This window comes from Lates calcarifer, linkage group LG14, assembly GCF_001640805.2.
Source record: "Lates calcarifer isolate ASB-BC8 linkage group LG14, TLL_Latcal_v3, whole genome shotgun sequence".
In the NCBI taxonomy this organism is placed as follows: domain Eukaryota; kingdom Metazoa; phylum Chordata; class Actinopteri; family Centropomidae; genus Lates; species Lates calcarifer.
In genome coordinates, this window is record NC_066846.1 from 13,895,431 (window position 1) to 13,920,539 (window position 25,109).

Here is a 25,109-nt window from a genome sequence, read left to right on the forward strand (position 1 = left end):
TCAATTTCCTGTTTGGATCATCAAGTTGTCATTATAGGTTGTGTGTGTGTGTGTGTGTGTGTGTGTGTGTGTGTGTGTGTGTGTGTGTGTGTGTGTGCATGAAAGAGAGAAAGAGATGTAATCTGAGATGAGACAGTGATGTTTAATCCCAAGCCACCACCAATGAGTCTATGTGTGTGTGTGTGTGTGTGTGTGTGTGTGTGTGTGTGTGTGTGTGTGTGTGTCCTTGTTAAAGTCAGACGGTCACATGCCATCACACAAACCAGGGATTAAACACACACACAGAGTGGAGGCGTTCAAATCATTTCTGACCTGCTTTATAATTCACTTCATTTTTTCAGGCCTTTATCTGAATGAGATTTAAATTAAATTATGAGGATGAAACACTTTGCTCAAGGGCACAGCGGCAGCACAGACCTGCAGCCTTAGACTCTCTCTGCCTGATACTGATAAAGCCTCTGAGCTTTCGTCAGTGTTTGAACAGATGTTGAATTCTCATGGATTTTCTCAGTAATGAGGCAGAAACACTGAAACCGTCAGAAAACGTCAGTTTACAGCTTCTTGAAATACACAGATTAAATTCAGTTATTTGTTATAGTATTTATTTATTAGAATCTGCAGATTTTTCAGTGAAAGAGTCACTTGTGTCGTCTAAGGTAACATGAGGACAGGGTAAAGCAACATTTGGATGTTTTGTTTTGGTCGATGAACAGTTCAAAACCAAAATGAATTCAGTTTGAAAATCCTCCTGAAGCTCTGACATTACATTACATGATTCAGACTTCTGTAAAGACAGTTTTTATTTGATATTCAAGAAATTAACTAAGAAGTGAAGCAGCCGTCTGTTTTTTCCAACCACAGACTGGACAACTAACTTCTGTTAATGTTCTTTTTATACTCATTATATGTGTCTTAAAATTGTTCTTCATATTGTTTTATTGCTCTTTTTTATCCATGTGCTCTGTTGATCATGTCTTTGATTTTATTTTCTCCTGCGAAGCACTTTCTGTATGAAAGGTGCTGAAAATATATGGTTTATTATTAATATGAATTTTAGTGAAGGAAAAACTAAACCAAGCGAACAGAAACAAAACAGCAGCACAACAGGACGAGTGTAGTTCCTGTAACAGAACATGTGTCTGTTTTAGACCATTTCATGTGGTCTCATTTAATTAAGGGTTTCTCTCCTGGGTCTTCTGCCCGTGAACGCATCACTGTTTCAAAAGTGACACTTGAACACACCACCACAGAGTCAGTGTATGTGTATGTTACAGGTCAGTGAACTGTGTGACTGAGCACATGCTTCACCTTCTTAGTACGTCTTACAACACACACACACACACACACACACAGTATTACTCAGCAAACACCAACTGAAACAGAGTAGATAACAGTAGAATACAGTAGATATTTCATCCCCACAAACACAACAGACACCTGCTCTGTTTGTAATCGAGTTCTACTCTTGAATTTTATTCTATTCAGCTTTACTTTGATTTTTATTAGTCTGAAGTTGTTTCTATTTTTTCTTACTGTATTTCCCTCCTTTTTGTTCTCTATTCTTCTCTGTCCTGTTCTACTCATTCAGTTCAGTAGAGTCTCAGACCTGCTTTATGTTTGTCTCTTGTTTTTCAGTCTAAATGATCTTGTATTCAACATTCAGCTCTCTCACACTGATCATTTCTCTGCTCTATAAAAGCCTATGTGCTGATTTATTCTAGTCGTTGTCATTATTAGTCTTTAATGTGCTTTACTTACTCTTTAATACTAAAACATTTTATAATCTCATTTGTTTTTGCTCCTTTTATTAACTGTTAACTTTCCATTATTTATCTCTCCAGTGAAAAACACAGGTCACATTATATCATATCTGATATTAGACTAACCTGTACCTGTGATGAGCTGTCACAGTTAAAACACCGTCCGTCTCTAACTGTTGCTCCTCCTTCACCAAACAAAAATAAACTGGCTCCAAAACTCTGTTCGAGTCCAGAAAACTAGAATAAATCCGGAGGGTTCTTCTTATAAACACGAGCTCCTGTGTAGTTTAGGTCCAGACCGACCCGTCTCTGACCGGAGCTCCGTCCCTGAGGATTTAAGCCGCTCAGCTGTCAATCACTGCGCTTCTGGCTGCTAGGTAACCGTGTGGCCCCGCCCACTTACACAGAAGACCACGCCCCCTCCATACAAAGAGAATAGTGATGCCGTTAACGACGAGGCTCCGTTAATCACCGTGGAAACGCAGGTTAACGGCTGGCGTTACAGGAGGCGATAATCTGCTCAACAATACAACACAGGTCAACTGGACCAGAGCCAGCGTCCTCATCCATCACTGACCTCATTTCACCTCAAATGTTATTAAAAAAAAAAAAAAAAACATTATTCAAGTTTTTAAAAATGGCTACTTTAGTCTCAGAACCATCAATATGTTAAAACCACAAAGTGTTATCTGTAAAAGTCCCAGCATCCGCTTCAAGAGCTGTGAATACTGGCTTATAAACGTTTAAAGATTTGATATAAACTTTACAGAAATGTAATTTCCTGCTATTTTGATCATTTATTAATCATTTAAATCTTTTTTGGGAGAGTTAGGTGAGTTAATCTTATTTGAAAGATTTGTTTCACTGCCACAGTCACCAGCTGCTGTTTGGATAGAGCTGTCAGTGCTGCACTCTAGTGGCCAAACACTGGAACTACAATTTACTGATGAACCATTTAAGTCTCAAAACTGTGGTTTGTTTCATCTGTCACCTTAAATCTGATAATACCACACCCAGTTTCAGTTTCAGTGGAATAGGCGACATGTTGTGTCCAGTAGTTAAAATAAAAAAATATATTGCATATTCATAAATTCTCAATTTTTCATTTCAGATTTGTGTGGCATTTTCACTGAAAGTCTGTGTATGCTTGTAAGTAATTAAAAATGCTAATTATAAAAAATGAAAATCTACTTTCAACTAGTTTTCTCAGCTTGTCTCTTCATCACATATAAATAAAGTGAAAAAGCTGCTCAGTGTTCAGCCTTCACTGATGGATGATCAGGCATCAGAGGGATTTTCGGTACTTTTTAGCTCTGAACCTCAAAGTGAAACTTAACACACATCTCCTGGCTGATCTGGCTGCATAGCTGAAGCCTGAATGAAAACACATTATCCTCCGTGCCAACAACAACTGCTGCTGCTCGTCTAGACCTGTAATAACTGTTTACATTCCTGTTCTCAGCACCGTCTCTCTGGCTATGTCATCAGTACGTCTCTATCTTTTAACATTGTGTCAGTCGTGTAATGATTTTAGAGCAAGCACAGAGGTCACACTGACACATGAAATACACTTCCTGCTGTATTCATTTGCATCTGGTGTTGTATACACAGTTTGCATTTTCAGCCACACCAGCTGCAAAAATAGATCTATCACTTGTTAGGTCATGAACACTTTCAGTGCTGCCATGTTTGAATCTCTGCTGCTGGTGTGTGTGTGTGTGTGTGTGTGCACTGTGTCACTTTGTTGTCAGTTTGTGTCTCTGGTCATTCTGAGTCTGTGTGTCGTTGTTTTGCATCATTCCGTCTCTTTGTCTCATTCTGTGGCTGATTTACGTCTTCTAGTGTTTTTTTTTTCTTTTGTGATTGTTTTGCATCATTATGATTTTGGGTTGTTTGTGTTTTTTATTTAGTTGTTTTGTTTTCATTTTGAATCTTTTGGTTGTAGTTGTTTTGTGATGTTTTGTATCATATTTAGTGAATAGCAGTCGTTCTTTGTCATTGTGTATGTCTTGATTGATTGTTGTGTGTCTCGTGGTTGTGTGGCATCTGTTGGGGGTTGTTGTGTCTGTCTTTGTGGTCGTTTTTCATCTCTTTGTGGTTGTTTCACGTGCTGTTGTCTCTGTGGTTTTTAGCATCTTTTGGGGGTTGTTGTCTCTTGTATTTTGTGTTTAGCAGTCGTTTTACATTTCATTGTGGTTGTTTTATGTCTCTTTGCGTCTCTTTGTGGTTGTTTTGCACCTCATTTCATGTCAAGCTGTCGTTTTGCATCTTTGTGGTCGTTTGCTTGACTGTTCAAAAAGAAAAGAAACTGATATTAAATAGCACCTGTCATCCTCGTACTTCACCTCGAGCCAGCTCTCTGGATCTTACCGTCACTGTTTAGTTGCCTATGAAGTTTGGTTCATTACGCTAACTGTTGTCGTTTTATCCTCCATATTTTTTCTTATCTCCATGTTTCCTTTTCTTCCGTTGATGACGTCACGCGGCTGGAGAGCGTGCGGCTTGTATCGCGACCGGAGAGAGGAGGAGGAGGGGGGACAGAGAGGGAAGCTCGGAGAAACTCTTTAACCGAAACCCAACACAACGACAACTATTGTTTTGAGACAACAGCGGATTTTACGCTGTTTTACGGCTCCGCAGCTGCCGAGCACGGAGCCGAAGTGTTTAACTAATCCCGGAGGTCGTTTCGGGCTTTTAAAGTTGTCGGTGTTCGGGTGAACTTGTCCCGAGTTGTTGTGTTTGCGGTGGTGGATGTTAGCGACGACAAAACAGGAGGGGGATAATGTTGCCGCCACCGCCGCTGCCTCTGCTGCCGTCTCTGTTTTGACCCGGCTCCATTTTCCCCTGCAGACACGACAGGACGAGGAGAAGAGAGGATAAAAAGAAAGTAAGGTAGAAAGGAGAAATGGCCGAGGCACGGTCTGAGGAAGAGGAGGAAAACATGATGAGGGACACCCGGGAACAAGTGGTCCGACGACAGCCGAACAGCTCCGGAGGTAAAACAAACAAAAAAACAGCGAAAAATATTCACTTATCTCGTCTGTTTTCAACTGATTCCACTTGTCATCGATCACATTTATCGATATATATTCGACAAATAAGTTGTCACGAGTCCATTTTCAAGCTTAAAGTGTAAATACAGTCTTAAACTGGAACTACAGACGCTCAGATAAGAGAACATTTCTAACGATTGCTCAACATACTCTTATAAAATACTTTATTTGTATTTAATGTTGTTGTTGTGGACTTGTGGTATTTCTGTGGTAACTTTATGTGACTTTATGATGCCATTTAAGCTGCAGTGGGATCCTCAATACTCCTTCAGGATCTTCCTCTTCTGTGATATTTGTAGTTTCCCTGTAAAATCTCTCAGGGGACTGATGAAACTGTTTGGTCATTGTATATACTGTGCAAGCTGGACTAAGAATACCAGTATCTGAGGGGTTTAATATGCAAAATATAGAGTTGATACAAAGCTGTTTGCACCAAAAGAAATATGTAGGATAACTGGAGGCAGGGTGCATGTTGTTTCTAAAAGTGTTGAATTTTTAAAGGGACTTCTGTGTGGCATTGACGTGTAGGATTAGAGGTTACTACAGGTTGCTACTATACAGATAATAGATTAATCTTTAAAGTTATTCTTCAAGTACAAACAGTGAAACAATGCTAAACTATTAACTAAATATTTTGAGTGTTTGGGTGTTTCTGTTTGAACAAAACAAGACATTTGAAGTGCTCATGTTCAGCTCTGAGATTTCTCAAATGTGAATGTTTGCTTGTCACCTCTGGGTTTTGGACTCACCAGGCAGTTTGTGGTTTGAGGAAACGTGCTGTGTGTTATTATTAATCAAGTGAATGTTTGATAAATTCATCAATAATGAAAGACAACAAAAAGATCTTAAGATAAAAGAGGGATTTTTTTATTGACCACTATCACAGTAACGACTGATTCAAAGCTGTTGACAGTATGTACTGTATGACTGTAGGTGTGACCACCCTGAAGCTTCAGTCATAAATTCTTATGTCAACATATCATCATCCAGGTCAACGTTCACACATGTAGGCAGAAACACACACTCGTTGAAACATTCCCAGTGGATTGTAATGGTGCAGGCCTGTGCCAAGTCTTACAGCCATTAGTTTAACGTACGAGTCGTCCCTCTTTGTCTCGTTCTCGCTCTCCGTCTCATTCAAGGAAACACAAGTTATAATTTAACATGTCTTGACTTTTCTAGGCTGTTCTTTGTAAATGTGTTTAATCCCACAGAAGCCTTTCAGATGACGTCCTCACCTCAGCCCTGTGGGTAGGGCTGGGTATATCTTTGGAAACAACAACAGTCTGAACACCTTTGAAGTGAAACTCTGATGACACAATACCAGCCCAGCACTGCACTTTAGTGATTATTTTAAACTCACATGACAAATATTTGCCGTCACCGGCTAATTAAATATGAGGATTTGATGCTTTTCTAAGTCACATGTGACATTAGACAGAATAGTTTTGGATCTTGGACTGTTGGTTGGACAAAATAAGACAAAATGGCAAATAGTTCTGTACTGAATCAAATAAGTGACTGAAACTGCAGTGCATTTGTTCTGTTCTTGTGAACGTGATATCTCAGTAACTCCTTGAGGGAATTTCTTCAAATTTGGCACAAATGTTCACTTGGACTTAATGACGAACTCATTAGAATTTGATGGTCAAAGGTCAAGGCCACTGTAACTTTATTCATATTGTGTAACAGTCAGAAGCCCATAAATATTGAAAAATGTTTGCAGAAATGGTTTATTCCTCGTTAGAGTTGGTGTCATTTTGGCTATGATTGTATATTTTTCAGCTTTGGTTTATTTGTGTGACCACTACAGGAAGAGAAAAGGCTATTATACCTCCCACATAAAGTAGATCAGGAAATGGTGGAAGACTTTCTTCTGCCCATTGAGACATTTCCAGTTACTGCTCTGGACTATCGCTTTCTGCTGTGATGCATTTCCTGTTTCCAGCTTGTTTGGTGTAAACAGAAGGAGAAGAAACAGGAAGTTAAAATTCCACTGACAGGTGATATCAGGTGACAGTTGATGTGACGGGGAAATACAGTACGACAGCTGAAACTCGTTTCTTAAAGGGAAAAGGTGAATAAATTGGCCTCCTCAATGTCAATACACATTCAGACTGTTGGTTTTACAGCCACCTGTATTTACCGTCGTCCAGTGACAACAAGAAGAAAGAAATCCACCTGCCAGAGCTTTTGATTCATCAGCTGGTCTACATACGACTAAGAAAAGGGTTTAAACATGGTAAAAACACACAGATCACAGGGAGCATGTGTTTCCCAGAGTCTTTAGTCAGCTGGTGTTGTGCAATAAAACTCAGGCATGTGATTGTGACAAGCAGAGGTCGCTGAGTTTTCATCAAATGCGTTTCAAATGTGCGTTTTTCATCAGATGTTTTTATTTTTTTTAGCTTGACAGAAGAATTTTTGTCTCCACAGAGGTGCTGATATTTTGCAACATGGAGGGAATTTAATTGGAAATCATGTGAAATATTTGGGCTGGCAGCGCAGTAACTCAAACACTGGGAAGCAGCCACAGTATATGTCCGTGTGTTTGTGTTTGTGTGCAGCATTCCTTCACTGTGGTTCTGGTCTCTGTGGATTTAAACACAATCTGTGATTAATTTTTCTGGCATCTGAAGTTCATTTGTCTTCAGCCTCTCCTTAGCTTTGGGAAATGCAGCTTCTCAAAACATTGTAAGTCACTCAGGGCAAATTACAGCTCTGTTTAAAAATGTTCTGTGTTAGAAAGAAACACAAAGAGTGAACAAGAGTGAAGGTATTCATATTTGCAATTTAAAAAAAGGAAAGATGCTGAAACTAGTTGACTTTTTAACAAAGGTTTAATGTCATCTGTTAGCGTCCTACTTTTCTTTCAGTGAGGAGAAAGATTTCCTACCAGACAGACATACTGAGTGTGTCAGTTACAGTGTGTTTGGTTGAGTTCAAATCTTTAGTATTTCCCTGTAATATTGAGTATTCATGACTAGTAATGTGGCTGAGGTGTCTGCAACCTCAGGGTTATTATTAATCTTTAGCTAATTAAAGTAGCTTAACTTTTACCACAGGCGCGATCATTTGTTTATGATTGGACCAAAATAGTCACATGACTCAGCCAGTTGAAAGACAATAAAATAGGTTGTAATATGTAATATTTACAAAATATACAGCTTACCCTGACTTTAGATTGAAGTAATTTTGTGATTTAGACGTGTTATAGTGTTATTCTTGTGGTTCTGTCTTCCTATATGGCGAAACAAGATTGCTGACGTTTGTATCACTGTTTCAGAATCATTACACCCCTACAAATGTCTTTTTTTAATCAAAAACCCCAAAAGTTAGCTAAATGCTCTGTCCTGTGTTGAACTGTTCTGGTCTTCTTAGTCTTACATACAATAATAAACGTAATATCTTTGTTTCTTTTAACTTTTGGCCGAACCAAACTAAACATTTGGAAACATCACCTTGGGCTCTGGGAAACTGACAGAATTTTTCACAATTTACTGACATTTTTTAGCCCAAAGGATCAATTAAGAACAGACTTGCTAGATTAAGTGAATTTAAAAGGTGCTAAAATGAGGGAGCTGTAGAGTCAGCTCATGTTCTATTATTAATCTAAAAATATGAACGTAGCAGCTTTAAGAAAGTGTAGTCTGCTGTCATGACGGTCACGCCTCCTCAAGTTTCCTTCCTCAAAACAATACATCCTTTTTAGCTCCGATCTCGGACCTGTGACCTCTGACCCCCCCCGTGCCAAATGAGAAAACTCACCAGATGACGAACGCTGGAGAAAATCTGCTGCGGTTTGCATTTTGCGTGTTTGAACGCAGCTCCAGCACAAAGCTCAGCCAGCCCTGCTGCAGGACAAACATCTGGAAGTGTTAAAACTCCTGATGACTCCAGCAGAATCCCTCAGCAGCCAATCACAGCCTTGCTTCACAGGCGCTCTCTGCCAATCAGAGAGCCGGCCAGCGCAGACGGGCGGTCCGGTCAGAGTTTCAGAGAAGGAGAGAGTAGAGAAGAAGAGGACAGAGCAGAGAAAAGAGAAATTTTGACTTTTGGAATAGCAGAATAGAAAGGGAAAGAAGCGAAAGAAAGGAGTTTTGGCAGGATATTTTCCAAACACGTCAACGTTTAGTGTCTCTGGACACAACAGGAAGCCAAGCTGACCTGGTTATCAGTTTGGGGTGTGAAGAGAAGCAGAGGAAAGGAGGTAGGAAATGGGAAAATGCACACACAGACAGAAAAATCCACTCCTCTTTCTTTCCCCTTTCTTCCTCTGCTCTCGGATTCACCTTGAAAAGGTGATGACAGGAGGTTCAGCTGAGGACACGTTAATCCACAGTTTTGTTTTTTTTTTACTTCTTTTTTGTTGCTCAATGTTGATAAATGTGGTGATCACCTGACAAGTGTGGGCAGGGGGGTTGTGACGTCCTCCTCCTTGGATTTTATGTTGATGTAGTTTCTGTAGGTGGTGCTATTACTGATTACCAGTTCTTCTTTTCCTGTCTTTTCCAAACAAACTGAAAATGCATCACTCCCTTGTAAGGTAGACGAGTGTTTTTAATCACAAAACCAAACAGAGGACCAGTTTGACCCACATGACTTTGATGATTGTTCTTGTGGAAATCCCCTTTTTTCTCCTTTTTTGGACTTTTGAGCACAAGTGTCACTGCCTGTCAGTGCAAGCTGCTGGTTTCCATCTATGTTTGTTTTGGTACCAGAACACGGTTGACGTTCTCATGAGGTTTCTGGAGTCGTCTACTACCAGAACTCAGTGTGTTGTGATAGTGTATTTTTTCAGTCAGGACAGTCCGTGTTGGTGGAATCTATGCATGGTGATTGTCCAGTCTTTGTAGGTTTAGCTGGTCTTAATTAAAAAACAGTTCCTCATTAAGACCCTCTGTTTGTAATTTTGTCATATAGAGCCCGTCTATGTTCTAAGAAGCTTTGATTGTCACCACCTATTTGTGGTGTGAATTAATAAGTAAAGAACTTTTCCAATAAAAAATGTAGTCTAAAGATAGATCAGGATTCCTGATCTGAACACAGACATCCTGATGACAAATTAGCGTTACGTGGACCCTCATGTACTTGTGCATGTGGAAAGTACAACCCCAATTTAAGTCAAGTCTAGGAGTCTAACCAAGCATTTCATACCCACTTTTGGTGTTTGACACATAAAGTCAAAACTAAAATTTGTTTCGATGTATGGATGTATTTATTAATTAATTACATATTAATCACAGTCTGTCTCTCTTCCTGCAGGTCGTCCTGACAGACGTAAACCTGAGCATCGTCACAGGTAAGATGTTTTTCTTTTTCCTTTTTGTCTTACCTGGCAGTTCCGCCAAGATGATTAACTGTTACCAGGAAGTATGCGTTTAATGTGAGCCATGTGCCAAGATGTTTTTGGTTTGTTTGAATCCAGGTGAAAGGTCTGACGTCTTTGATCACAGCTTGTCAGGAAAGATGTTTTGCTTGATCAGTTAATCTGTCTTTCTGCTCCTTGGGACTATTTTCTTCAGTATCCTCACAGGCTTGTAAGGACTACTTTCCCTCCTTTTGGTCTGACACACTCCTGAAAGTATTTTGGCTGTTGGCCGGTTGGCATGGCAACAAGCCGGAGAAGTCACAGGGTTTAAAGACTGTGTGTGTGTGTGTGTTGTGTGTGTGTGTGTGTGTTTATTAGGAGAAACAGAGCCTCAGTTTGGGTTTATTTCACTTAAAGAACTGTAACTAGAGAAACAAAATGGACGGTAAGAAGGCTGTGAAACATTTGAAAGCCCCCAAGGCACGACCAAACAGCCGACTGTGCATAAAAGGTGGTCAACAAAGTAAAGAGATTCACCAGGAAATCATTTCTGAGCCCGTAGTTTCTGGTGGTGCCAAGGAAATACTCAGTCAAGTAGGTTTTTCTGAGTTTGGCAGATTCTCCCTTTGCCACATCAGTGTTTTGGACATTGGACCAAACTGCAGTAAATTACTTTCAGTTCCTCACCTCAGGCCGAACACATTTAAAACTGATCTACTAACAAGCCCTAAAAATCAGATCAGATAGGTATAGAAGAGTATTCATCCTTCATACAAGTGCTGTCACTTTTCATTTGTGCAACCAAGTATAAATACCTTCAAGGATGGGGATCTATATCTCTACAATGACTGACGTCTTCTTAACCAAATCTATGAGTGTGGCTGCTCTAAACCATCATAATGACTAGTTTGCTTTGACCCCTAGTCTCACCTCTTGCTGCAGCTTTTGTGCTTGTGAGTTAACATCAGTCTCTGCCTGAACCGCTGGACCATCAGTCACTCACACCCCAAAATGATGTAATGGGTCGAGCGGAAAAAGCTATGACCACATTTGCCAAACACAGCAAAAAACAACATCAGCGAAGAGGGACAGTGTTCACAAATCAGACACTCAGCAAGTTTAACTCGGACTAGAAAACGACCATCAAGTTTTAAATTAACACCTCTGAAAGTCTAAAGTCTGTTTTGTCCAACCCTTCTCCAGTGATTTAGAGGGAAATGGAAAGAAGAGGATAAGAGGAGTGTTTTTCCATCGATGTTTAAAGTAAAGCAGTGAGGTTTGGGCAGTGTCAGGAGTGAGTCATGTGTGTCTGGTCATGGTTAGCAGCTCTGGTGAAAAAGAGAAAGAAAGAAAAGAAAGAGAGAGACCAAAAGAGACATCCAGAGACAAAGACGCAAGGGAAGGCAAGAAACCAATTAAACAATTAATAAGACAGAGTGAGACATGCTGAAAAACGTCTGACCTCCTTCTGTCATCTGGGTAAGTCTGACTTTGTTTCCCTACCCTGCCTAGCAACAACTACTTTTCCATTTAAATGGGAAGAATTTTTGGCCTCAGTTTCTGGCTTTCCTCTGATGATCCTGGAGCTCCTGAAATGTCTTTGAATCATTTTGACAGGTCGGGTTGCAGACAGGTGAAATCTGTGAATTTTTGATGAATGCTCCCAATCAGGGAATAACAAGGACATTTTTTCCAGATTCTGTCTCTCTCTGGGATGTTTAGAAAAATGGGAGTCTTTGCTCTAGAGGTTTTCTTAAGGTTCAAAAACAACAGCAAAGAAGGAAACTGTTTAGCTAAAGAAAATAGTCTGTTGGGTGAGTATGTCTTTTTGGACAAAAAGTGGGATGTTTTACCGGGACGTGAACTTGAATACTTCCTGTGTAATCTGAGTTTCTAGATACCTTCAGTTTCCTCTGATGATTAAAAAAACATTTCCTGGAGCTTTCGCTTCATTCTTCAGAGCAAATATTGGTTTACTTTTAAAGCCATTTGGAGCGATCAGTCCTGAGAGTTCAGCAGGATTTGGCTGATGTTGTATCTGGGCTCGGTCCACTAAGGAGATCTCAGGTCAACCAATACAAGTTCCAATCAAGTTCCAATACTGAGGACTGGGTGGGATGACCAAGCTATGTTTGTCACTGGAAAACAGAGAGAGAGGGAGGGAGTAGATAGCAACAGAGGTGAAATAATGTGACTCATGGTTTCCCTTTTTTCTCTCTCCCCCCCTTCTGTTTCTGTAGCCAGGGTCCTCTCTCTTCCATCAGAGCTGCCATCAAGAGAAGTGAGTATTCATCCTTCAACTCCTCATGAAGTCCTGCTACTGATTTCATTGCAGTGGTTTGCAAAGTTTGCGTCTGTGCAGAGTACAGGGAAAGAGAAAGTAGTCTAAACAAGTAGCCGTGTTGCCTAAATCACTCTGTAATTACTTTACAGATAGTTTCAGGGGTTTGTGAGAAGATAAGATGTGCTGGAAAACTGTTATCAGTGCTGAAAAACCAAAAACAAACCAAAAGAACTATTACTGAGATGCTGCTGCTGGGTTGATCTTCAACTTAAAAGTTAAGTCAGGTCATATTTTATTTATGTAGTGCTGAATCACAACAGAAGTTATCTCAAGGTACTTACTTTAACTTTTGACTGTTTTAAGTGAGCTGTATGTTTCCATACTTTAAAGGGTGCTGAACAAATGAACATTTTGAAAGTGGACGCCCTGAAATTCATGAATAAATAATCAAAATAAAGTATGCACACTAATTTCCATTCATTGTGGAAATCATTTCATCAGCCCGTCCAGTTTGAGGGTGAACTGATTTGTTTGGAAGGTGCATAAAATCTTTTTTTTAACTTAGTATAATTAGTAATTGGTAAGAATTGTTAAGATGAATATATTCCTGAGAGAGTAAAGTCTAAACTGTCAGAGCAAAGGAAAAGTTGGTGATTTTTCTAACAGAGCTTTGAGGAAATCTGAGGTTCATCTGAGTTGTGGCCTGGAAAAGTTTTTTGCCATTTCTATTTTTAAAAATAGGAAATATGCATTTTGACCTTTTGTGGGGTAATAAAATCCAGCTGGACTGTCACCACAGTCGGCTGTTTAACCACATGTACTGCTGCAGCGCCAGAGGAAGAATTAAGATCTTTTACTTAAGTAAAAGTAGCAGTACCACAGTATAATTGTACTCTATTATCAGCAAAACTTTTACTTAAGTAGAAGTATATATAATAAGTTTAGTTATTATTCAAAATGGTCCCATTTAGAGTGTTGCATTTATCATATATATTATCAACTATAGAAGCATAATTTTCTATTGTGAAAGTGGTATTTGTATTTCTAAAATAATGTTTCATATTTTATAAGCTGATCATGTTTACATGTTCATTTGTAATATATTCATCTGAAAAGTAACTAGTAGCTGTGTTGGAAAATGTAGCTGGAGTAGAAGTATAAAGTAGCATAAAATGTAGGTACTAAACAACCACAAAAAAGTTTAATGTCTGTCCTCTAGTTTAGGTATATGGATGAGGGTTTTAAATAAAGCTCTGTGGGTTTGAGTGCAAACATGAGAGTGCTCATTTTCTTGTTTTAACTTCCTGAAACCTGATTTAAATTTCCACATGAGCCACTTTAAAGCCTCCACTCTGTTTTAACTTCATGTATCCAGCATCTGCTCGTTCCTGCACTTCACTGAGGCTGTGTGATGCTTTACAGCCTGTGTCCACACAGTGGTTTTCTCTGGTCGAAGTGCGCTGCAAGTCAGTTTCGTTCCTAAGGCAACAACATGTTGTCAACATACCACCACTGCTGTTGTTTGATGGTCTAGCATCATCCCTTTACTTAAATGTATTTTGTCCATAACTCAAGAATTCAAATGCTAATTAACTGCAACTGGACTGGTTGATGGAGGCGTACAACCGAGAGGCTATGATTCGAGTCTGTCTTTGTTATGGTAGTTCCTGTCTGACAGACAGACCCGGCCAGAACAAGCTTCTCCTCCAGGGTCCCACCCCGTCTGATTGGTTGCCATTTGACAGTGAAAGAGATTTTGAATTAAAAGTGCTCGGATGCTCATTAGGAACAACTGAAAAAAGATGCTGCTCTTTAACTCTTCCTGTTTTTCTGTTGTTATCTCTCAGCGTCCACCAGGTCGACCTCTCTCTCCGAGACGTCCAGAGACAGAGACAGAGAGCGAGACAGGGACAGAGACAGAGACAGGAGGTGAGACGCTGCTGGATTTCTCTCATTTTCACCAGATTTATGTCCAATTACAGATGTTTTACGAGGATAAACCAGTGTGAATCTTCTGACTAGTGAAGAATCTGTCCTATAAAAGTCCTCTCTCACTTCTTCTTCATTAAATAGCAGTAAAAATACAAACAGTAGTTAAATTCTTATGGAAAACAGTTAGTTCTATTCTAGAGTTTAATTATGTTGATGCTCTCTGATCAGTTTGTCCAGTCAGGAGGAAACAGGATATCTTCAGTCAACAGACGTGACCTCTTTTGTTAACAGTAAATAAATCTTCAGTGTAAGGAATTTACTTGTTGTGTTCAGCAGCAGTTTTATCATTCAGCTTTGTCCTTGCTTCACACTCTCACACTCTGATGGTTCTTGGATGTGAACCAGCAGAAACGTTTATAAACTATTCTCTAATCGTTAAACCTCTTGTTACTGTGTGAAATCTCTTGCTCATAACTTAAAACAGACCATTCAGGAATGCTGAAAAAAAGTGCATTACATGTATTTCCCTCTAAGCTTTTAGTAGACATTAGTGTTACACCTGGTACACAGATGCATTAGAAAATGAAAATGTGCAAAAGAAAAAGCCTCGCTCAAAATGAAAATGAAAGAAAATGTCTCGCTCTTTGTTGGTTATTGCAGCCTGTAAAACTCCAGTGTGAGTGTGTGTTTTTATTTTGTTAGCTCTGAAGCTGCACAAATATGAAAACCCTGTTGTTCACAATGTGGAAATGTGTCTTCAGTTTCACCAGAAAACATCACAAAAAATACAGTAAACATACATGCAATCAATAGTATGGAATAACTATTTGTATTTTTCATGAATTAGTCCACTGATAGAAACACTATCCAACTGTCCTGTTGCCAGGCGACCAGAGATCACCATCCTGTCTGCAGAGCCGCTGGCCTCCACTTCCTGGTTCCCAGGAGCCTCTGCAGGATTCCCACCTCCCCCTCCACCTGCAGCACAGATCTGGGGACCCACGATCCCTCCGTCCATACAGGTGTCTGTCTGTCTGTCTGTAGGTGGGGAGAGATGAAGGTTAATATTCGAGTTCTGCTTTAATCTCTGTCTGATTCTCTTCCTCAGCCTCCTCCTTCCTATGAGGAGGTGATCAGGGAGAAGACACAGGAGCAGGTTCTCCTGCCTTCTTCCTCCCCCGGCTCCTCCTCATCCTCATCGTCACGTCCGGTTTCCACAATAACCATCGCCACACAGACTGATCCAGGATCTGCTCCTGAGCCACCAGACCCAGAGGGTGAGTGGTTCTCGTCTTGTTTTTATTTGTTAATAAATGTCTGTCTTTAAAACTTGCTCGTGTTTTCTTGCAGTGAAAAGACCAGTGAGACCGCCACGACCGCGTCTCCCCCACCCTCCCAAATCATCTCACGTTAATGACATCACCACCACCAGCCAATCAGCACTCGCCTCCCTTAACAGTAACAGTGTGGTACCAAACACACACCCAGGGACACACGTCCTCCACACACACTCAGTGCTGTGACGTCCTCGCCGATCTCTGTTCACCTTTGACCTTGACCACCAGTGCTCAGACTGACCAATCGGATCAGCCTTGTGCAGCTGTTGCCGTGGCAGCTCCTCCCACTACGTCGTCCTCTTCCCATGTCCAGTTGGAGCGTCCTCGACCGCGGCCTCGCTCTAAACTCTTCGCGCAGCCGATCGGCAACGAGGTCAAAGTTCAGACTCTGGTGAAACTGCGCGAGGACGGTTTGGCGACGCTAGCCGCCCGCGCCAGAGCTGAACCCGCAAACCAGGAAGTGAGTCAGGGGAAGTACCTGCAGGAGCTGCTCGAGGCCTTCAGCTCAGACGACTGGGGCTTCCCTGAGCGCCGCAGCGACAGCAGTGGGCACAGCCAATCAGAGAGCGAGGACGGAGACGAGGAGGAGGAAGAGGAGGACATGGCGACTCTGAAAGCGAGGATACAAGCGTTCGAGCAGCAGCAGCAGCAGGTGGCTGATGGGAGCTGTGGGGACAGTAACTTTGTCACAAAGAGGCCTGAACCTCGGCCACGCCCTCGTCTCCAGGGGCAACCAGCCAAATCTGCCCCACCCGTCGTCGCCCCAAAACCCAAAAACTTTTCACACGCTCCAAAACCGATCCAGCAAGGTGTTCTGGGAGGAGGGTGGTTTGGCAGCAGCGGCGTCAGACTCAGGTGGTACTGAAGCTCTGAAAACAGCTGAATCCCCACCTGCAGACTTAAACCCAAAACCTCCGCCTGCCACTGAACCAGCACCATCCTGTGCCCCGAAATCCGCCCCAGTTTTGACTCCCCAACCCTTCAAAACCACTGAAAAACCCCCAGTGACACCAAAACCCCAGTGTTCTACAGAAACCCCCCCATCTAGTAACCCCGCCCCGCCCCCGTCCCAGCCCCCAGGCCTCCTCCACCCAAACTCACCCCTTCTCTCAGTGACGCTTCCTCCACAGCCAAACCCCCACCCAGACCTCCTAGTCGCTCCCAGGGCCAGCATGGGTGCACCACCCCAGGATAAGAGCCCCACAGCTGGGCGTACCACCCCAACTCTGCCCCCGAGACCTTCAGCGGAGGTTGGCGGTGGAGCACAGACGGAGACTCAGACTGGAGGTGCTGAGACGCAGGACACAGCAAACCAGTCTGGTGAGGATTAATCTGGTTAATGACACTTCCTTAAAGGTGGATGTGGTTGTCTTTGATCTTTACTGACCTCTGCAGGCAGCTAGTAGGAACTACAAGTACATATTTTGATAATTGATCAGTGGTTTAAGTCAAAGACCAAACAATCCCCCATTCCAGCTTCTTAATTTTGAGGATTTTCTGCTTTTCTTTGACTGTTTTTTGACTGTTAATTGGATTAAACAAGGTATTTAGAGACACCAGCTGTAGTTTCAGGACACACAAACAAGCATTTTTAACTATTTATAGCATTTTAAAAAGCAAACTATTCATGCAGAAAGTAAGCTTAAGTCATTTTTTAAACTAAAATGCCAAAAAATCACTGGTTTCAGATTCTCATATGGGTATATTTTCTTGTTTTCTGTGGTGGTTCGGTCTGTTTTAGGAAACTGTGAAGAACCTTCTGCCATTTTATGGAAGAAACAATCAATCAAGAAAATAATTCACAGATTTATCCAAGTACAGGTCAAATGTCTGATCGACGGCTTTTTGGTTTAATCGTGATTTCCTCAGTTCAGTGATTCAATATCAGTTCGTAAAGTCCCACAGTCGATCTTTGCGTATGGGTGTTTTTCGTTGGTAAATGTTGGTAGAAAGGATTTAATCAGTCTCGGTCCGGAGCAGAGAGGAAAGAGTCACATCCTGCCATCACTTCAGTCCGTCTTCATCGTCTTCTGCTTTTCTTCCAGTGTTGAGCAGAGACGTTTGTTGTTTAGTCTGAGATAAACAATGAACCTCTGTCCAGCAGTCAATACGGAGGCATCAGAAATCAGAGTATTTCAAACGTCAGCATCAACACTGACTCCAGACTGGTCCCATCTTTCAGCAGCACATTTGAATCTGTACCAGCAGCTCGGACAAATATTGACCTAGTCGAGGTTTTAAAAACACAACGAACAGCTCATTGTTCCAACCTTTGTAACTCATTCTGAAGCTCAGTCAGTGACACTAAACTAAACTGAAAGCTTATCAGGGCAGCTACACGACGACACACTCGCTCAGGTTATCTGGTAGATAAGGACTGTAAGCAGGAAGTTCCCCTCAGACCTCGTGTAAATATTGAAACAGTGAAATGACCTGAGCTCCAGCACACGTGCAGCAGACAGCAGGAGTTCAGATCAGTCAGTGTGTCTAAACCAGGCTTAAAGTGAAAAACGTGCATCAGCAAAGCCTTCTGGGTAATATTTATCTAGTTGTCGGTCGTTGCCCAGCACTGACTTTTCTTCTCTTTTCTTCTGCTTTTTGTTGCTGTTTCAGTGAAAGCAGGAAGTGTTCGTCCAGGCATCCCGACCAAACCGGCGGCGCTGACCTCACCACGCCGAGCCAGCGGTGAGAGCTGTGGCACAATGGAGCGTTTGAGAGCTCACAGACACAAATCATGCTCGGTCGCTCGCTCTGTGGCAGAAATATGCAAACATGTGGAGAGGTTTTATGTGGTGTGTGAGTCTGTGGATGTGAATATGTGTTGTGTGCGTCAGAAGAAGGGGGGGTTATATCATGCAATCCAAACATTGTGAAAGAAAAATGCTGTGATTGTGTGAGAAGAAAAAAGCCTCCAGTGTTTGTCTGCTGTGAATTTGATGTGTGTGTGCTGCCAGCTGTATGCTGTGGTGTTTTCAGCCGAGCTGCACGATTGGTCAACTTCACTTGTGATGCAACTAGCCAGATTTTATTGGCGGCCTCGTACGGCAGCAGCTGGTTTACAGTCTTTATTTGTTTTCTGGTGGTTTATACATTTCACAGCCACAAACCCTGAGAGAAAACTTTCCCATCTAACACCAGCCACAGAACGGTATCGCTACTGTGCCACATAGAAACAGTGTGAAACTTACAGGCTGTATGTGTTTTGGTCTGCTACTGTGAACAGTGTCTGTAATGTAATCCGTCTATGGAGATGATTCCTACAGAGAGATCTTTTTATTAAAGAGTAAAATCCTTTTTTAACCAGAAACATCACTGTATATCAGCACCAGACTCCACTGACAAAACCAGGAATTTAACTTATAACATCAGTCTGAGTCTGTTCGTGTTATCGTAAGTATAGTATGAATAATGTAGTTTGACATTTGTTTTCCACCTCCAGCTCCCAGTCTGGCCCCCAAACCCACTGTAACCTCACCAACGCCTCCAGATCCAAACCCGGTCCCAACCAAACCTGCAGCTGCCCCAGCTACAACCCCCAAACCATCAGGACCAACCGCTCCGGTCCCAGCCAAACCTCCAACCCCAGCTCCAACCCCGGCTACAACCCCAGCTCCGGCTCCGGCTGCGGCTCCAACCTCGGCTCTGGCTCCAGCTCCAGCTCCAACCCCGGCTCCAGCTCCAGCTCCGGCGCTGAGGAAAGGTCCTGCGATCCCGACCAAACCTGAAACTACCAGCACTGCAAACCCAAACTCTTCAGACCCTCCTCTTCCTCCACGGTACGAAAGACGTTTGTTGAGTCTGAATTTACTGAAGAGCAAAGTGACTCCACTGTGAGAATATCTGTTAATTGAATTTACTTGGGTGTGAACAGCGTCACAGATGTTTCCACTCTTTCTCTCCAGACCTTCAGGTGTGAAGTTCCTCCCCCTTCGTCCTCCACCGATGAAATCCATCCCAGGGCGACCACCGCCTCCAGCTGTCAACTCCTCGACCTCCTCAGCCAACCAGATCCCTCCTCCTTCCAAAACCAGTCCTGCTCCCTCCGTCTCTCCAGCGAGCCAGTCCTCGCCTTCGCAGACCGCCCCGCCTCCGTCGTCTGTCACAGCCAATCAGCTGCAGGCTCAGAGGGCACCAAAGAGAGGACCACCTCTGCCCCCCAGACCTAAACCTGGACATCCTCTCTACAGCAGCTACACGGTATGGACACACACAAACACACACACAAAATACCAGATCATAGATTTAAGCCCAGAGGTGTGTAATTTCCCAACTTCACCACAGAAACAGGAAGTCCTGATCGTCCTGGACGACCCCAGCCCGGCGCCCTCGGAGCACCTGTCAGGTGAAGGAAAGAGTCAAACCACCATCGCCCCTCTCATCAACCCGTCACAGTGTCTCCTGGACTTGGACACCCAGCCAGAGCCTGTCCCCGATCAGGACAGCCAGTCAAAACCTGCCTTGGAAAACCTTGGTCTGTCCGGAGTCCCAGGTAGTGGAACACCTGTGCCTCAGACCACCTGTGTGTCCAGGCTAAACTAAGAACTGAATCTGTTAAATAAGGCGATAAATTTAAAAAGTTCATCAAACGTGCGAGTTCGGCATGTTAGGACATTATCAGTTCTCATTGATAACCTTGTTTATTCTCTGATTAGAACATACCTGATTTAAAACAAGATTTTGCCTGTTTTGTACTCATTTGTTGGGGTTAAGCTCATTTTTTAGGGTTTTGAAACATTTAATATCAAGTGGGTTAACTTACAGGTTTGCTCCAGAACACTGACATTAATGTTGGATGTGGTTAGTGCATCAGAGCACACATCCAACCACAAATTTCAATGTTACATTACTCTTTTAAGTGTGATGTTAAAAATAAATAAGTATCATAACACTAAATACATAGCCAGACCCTGACATTCTGTTTCCCAGCTTTGTATTTTACAGGATATAAGTTGATGATAGTTTTGTTTTCCTTTGTCGTTCAGTCCATCCTGCCTGTGCAGCCTGAGCAGAAAGAACAGCCCGACCCTCCTCCTGTCAGGTCAGACACAAACACACACCACCACAAACTGCACACCAAACACCAGACACCAGATTTATTCCTCATGCATATTCTGTCTGATACCAGCGGTCCTCGGTGCACCGCCTTGTTCGACTACGAGGGCGAGGAGGAGGACGAGCTCACCTTCTCCCAGGGTGATGTCATCGCGCTCCTCGAGGTCATAGGGCAGGAGTGGGGGCGGGGCCAGATCCACGGGCGAATAGGAATATTCCCCCTGAACTTTGTGGAGGTGGTGGAGCCGCTGCCACAGCCGGTGTCCTCACCGGGGGAAACGACAAAAACCACATCGGCGGATACGACAGTGATAGAGAGCACTGGTGGGCTGAAGAATCCTGTTTATTTTACTTTGTTTATTGTTTATTTTTTAACTTATTTATCGTTTTATTTTATTGTTAAATATACACAGCTGTGGTAGAGAAGCGGCACAGCAAAAATTAATGTGTGTCTTCAAAAAATATTTGGCTCCAGAAGCTTCATGACTGAGGGAGAGAATCGTTACCTCTGGAGTAATATTACATCGTACTGCAGCAGAATAAAGAAAGGTCTTTATCCTATCAAACAGTAAAACAATTGTTGAACTACTGATATAGAAAAATGTGTGAAGTTGAATCACAGTAAAAGTGCAGAAACTGAAACATACAAAATGTAAAAACGTAAATTTAACTGTAAATTAAATCTAATGTGAATGAAAAGTGTAAACAACTTTATATTATGCTAATTTTAAAGCAGACTTTTTACTTTTCTCACATCTAAATTTGAATGTAATGGTCTTTTTTTGTGCATTTGTTCTCAGCAGCACCAAAGACGTCACAGGATCCAAACTCAGAGGTGAGAGTGGATTTACTGTTGAACACACAAACTGTTTTTAGCGGAGAAAAAAAAAGGAGAGGGATGACTTATGTTGCAGTATGTTTCATTTCGCACACGTTCAACATGTTCCATGTTCACTTATTATATATACAGTGTATTCTGTGGATTTATTATCTGATTTGTGTGAAGCTATTTCTGTGTTAAATCTGGATGTTTTTGTGTTTTCAGGCAGAGGAGTGGGCTGTTGCTCTGTTTGACTTCCCCGGTCAGACTGCAGAGGATCTGTCCTTCCACAAGGGGGCGTTGATCCGAGTGACTGAGCACATCGATGCTGAGTGGAGGAGAGGGAGACTGGAGGGTAGAGAGGGTCTTTACCCTGCTGCCTTCACACTGCCCCACCAGGGTACAACACATTTTAACAATCAAACAAGACAAAACAGGATGTTTGAAGACGTCACTTTAAACTTGTGACTGGCAGATTAATCAGTGATGAAAATAACTGTTTGCTGCAGCTGGAGGTTGTTTCTTGTGTGTTGCTGCCAAGTTCTCTAACCACAGTTTCCTCTTCATGTTCCCAGCTGAGTCGGTCCCAGTCCAGCAGTCAGCGGTTAAAGGAGTGGCCAAGGCTCTGTTTGAGTTCACAGCAGAGAGCGAGGACGAGCTCTCACTAAAGGTGTGACAGAGGAAGTTTTTATTCTAAACACAGACTTTGTTTTTAAATTAAATCAACTAAAACTGCTCTACCTCCCTGTCGTTCTGTCCTCCTGCAGGTCGGTGACATTATAACACAGGTGGAGTCTGTGGATGAGCAGTGGATTTTGGGAGCTGTGGGTGGGAAGCGTGGGATCGTGCCTAAAAATTACATTTCACTTCTCTGACGAGGGAAATCCTGAAAAATTTGATGGGGAAAAATAACTTTGCGTCGTTGTCTGCAGCCGCTCGCTGTTGAACAGGTTGAGGTTTTTGAACTGGTGACTCCCCCCCTCGACCTGTCAACACCGCACAGCATCCTCCTGTGTTTTTTAAACATTTTTCATGTTTTTCAAGCAAACAAAAGCAGCCTGGTCAGTTTTTATTAGCAGCTTGGTTACTGAATTGGAGAAACAGGAACTCTGACGTGATCGGATTGACTTCTTGATCGACAACTTTGACCTGATGTCACCATGACAACTGAGACTTAGCCCGACTAAGCTCAGGACCTGTGCTGCCTTGACGACGGAGTGAAACTGATGTTATGTTGTTGAATTTTGTCTCCACATCCTGTCATGTTGTGATGTTTTCTCCGGACCCCACCAGGACTGAATTTGACTCTTGTTTTTTTTTCTTGTTCGGCTCGTGGACTTGACCCCTGAGGCTCCTGTGTACGACTGGTTTAACTCTGCACTAGTTTAAAAGGTTCAAATCGATCCACATGACAGGACATAATGGAAAAACGGCAACCAGGTCGGACACGGCTGGACATCTGCTTTTAGAGCCTGCTTTTAGACGACTTCAGCTTTTCATCTTTGTATCTGATAACAGATGTTTAACAAACCATTTGCCAGTGGATACGTTTTCAACATCAGGCCAGCTTGTAGCATTCGAACAGGGAAAGCCTCAGCTCAGCAGGTTTATAGAGGAGGATTAATTCACTTTAACTTAACTCAGTTAAAACCTAAAACTACATTTATCTTTAACATAGTGAACCGTGGAGAGCATTAATTCTTCCAGAGCCGGAGGAGATTAGAAAAACCGAATTAACGACTGCTGGGTCAGGCTTTTTGATAGGTACTCTGTCCGTAAAGAGACCGACAGGCAGCGAGGTGAGTGTTTGCAGGATGTTGGTCGTCCTGCTGAAACCTCCTGAGGGGAAACACCAGCTGTGGTTTGTGTTGTTGTGAAGCTTGGTGCTGTTTCCCTAAACACTAAATATAATGATATGACGGCCAAAACCTGACACTTTATCCTTTCATAATTAGGACTTTTTCATTTTAGTTAAATTCAACTGGTCAGAATGTTTTGTTTTATAACACTGGTAGATACCTGTAGCTATTTATAAATGACTGTAAAAGACCGTTTTTATGTTGCACACACTCTATTGATAAACTAACAAAAGATAGTTTGACATTCCCAAAGCTTTGAAACTTGAACTGAATCATTCTCTGAAAAAAACACTAGGTCTTTTTTTCATCTGTTATCTACAAATTGCTCTTACGTCACAGCTGACCGTTTTCCGAAGGGTTTCTTACTTTGTGACAGTGTTGTAGTCGATTCACTGAACTTCGGAGTCTCTAGCATGTCAACAAAGAGTCAGAGCCAGTTCCCCATTACCTGAGTCCAAGACTGAGTCATCACAGTTGAACACACCTGCTACAGTATTAATATAGCCATCAATATTTCATGCCAAAGTATTACAGCCTATTACACAAAAATGGTCTGAGTCTGAGTCTCCAATTTCGCAGCCAGTGCTTGAGTCCAAGTCCTGAGTTATCAGCGCTCAAGTCCTAGTTGAGTCAGCACTCGGGTTGGACTCAAATCTAAGTCCTGGACTCAAGTACTACAACACTGCTTCATGAACCACACATTGAAGTGCAGACATTTCACTTTAGAACACTGTGTTATATTCACTAAATTTCTTCACTTTCTTCCAAGCTCACATGAAAGCAACATATCCAAAAGACATTTGGTTTATAAAACGTGGTGCACTTGAGAAAAGTTCTGCGATGCGTTTTCATTTTGATGCATTTTGGAAAATGGTTGGCAGTAAAGTAAAATAAAGTTTACGCAATTTGTATTTAACAGATTAAAACTCGACACTAAGCAGCTCAATAAAATCAAACATAAACACATTAATAATAACCAGCCATGGAACTCAGTTGTACACTACAAACTTAAATCTTAAATATTATATGAAAAATAAGCTTTATAATACTTCAAAATCACTTTTGGTACTCAAAGATATCTTCATAAAACATAGTTTATTATAGTTAGGCTGAAAGGTGTTTTAAATATACCAAGTGAACCAGAAACCGTTGCGATCACATCAGGTTGGCTTTTGCTTCCTGCAGTTAAACTGTGTTGTGAGTACAGTTGTGCACCAACAGGAAGTGTGTTTGTCACAGCGTTAACGTACTGAACAGTTTGCGGTGCGGTTCTTTCAGATTCAAGGCTCCGGCTGTAGTTTTATAAAACATACTGTACTTCTGTCTTTTCTCCAGTATTCCCCCACATTTCTTCTGTTAAAACACTACAACTCAAAAACAGCATCTCGTGTTTCTAGAAGTATTGATGATAAAACATGGAGGATTTTCTCGATTACTTTTTGCAGACGTCATCGCAGCTTATTTGGTGTCAATTCATCAAAGAGAAAATCTTACATGTGGCAACTGTTGGTCTGGCTGTGCGTCAGTATAATGACTGTATACTAGTGTGTGTGTGTGTGTGTGTGTGTGTGTGTGTGTGTGTGTAAATGTGAGTGAGACAGAAAGATTTATAAATCGCTTTGTAACAGATATTTTATGTATAACCAAACATTCCAACTTTTTAATCCAAATAAAACTTTGAGGCATTTCAGTAATTCATAC

The 25,109-nt window shown here is 42.0% G+C and overlaps 1 protein-coding gene across 1 annotated transcript; it reads left to right on the forward strand.

The window, feature by feature from the left end:
- The first annotated feature begins 3,340 nt into the window (after positions 1–3,340).
- Positions 3,341–25,106, forward strand: LOC108873731 (SH3 domain-containing protein 19-like). The gene is given in 21 exon segments (XM_051075426.1): positions 3,341–4,756; positions 10,079–10,115; positions 12,365–12,405; positions 14,256–14,337; positions 15,227–15,362; positions 15,449–15,617; positions 15,691–15,836; positions 15,838–16,476; positions 16,478–16,726; positions 16,729–16,830; positions 16,832–16,997; positions 18,291–18,362; positions 19,117–19,453; positions 19,580–19,874; positions 19,959–20,148; positions 20,637–20,715; positions 20,803–21,053; positions 21,530–21,564; positions 21,775–21,949; positions 22,125–22,219; positions 22,317–25,106. Coding segments are annotated over 21 exon segments (3,495 nt in total). The 5' UTR covers positions 3,341–4,665; the 3' UTR covers positions 22,425–25,106.
- The last annotated feature ends 3 nt before the right edge of the window (positions 25,107–25,109 follow it).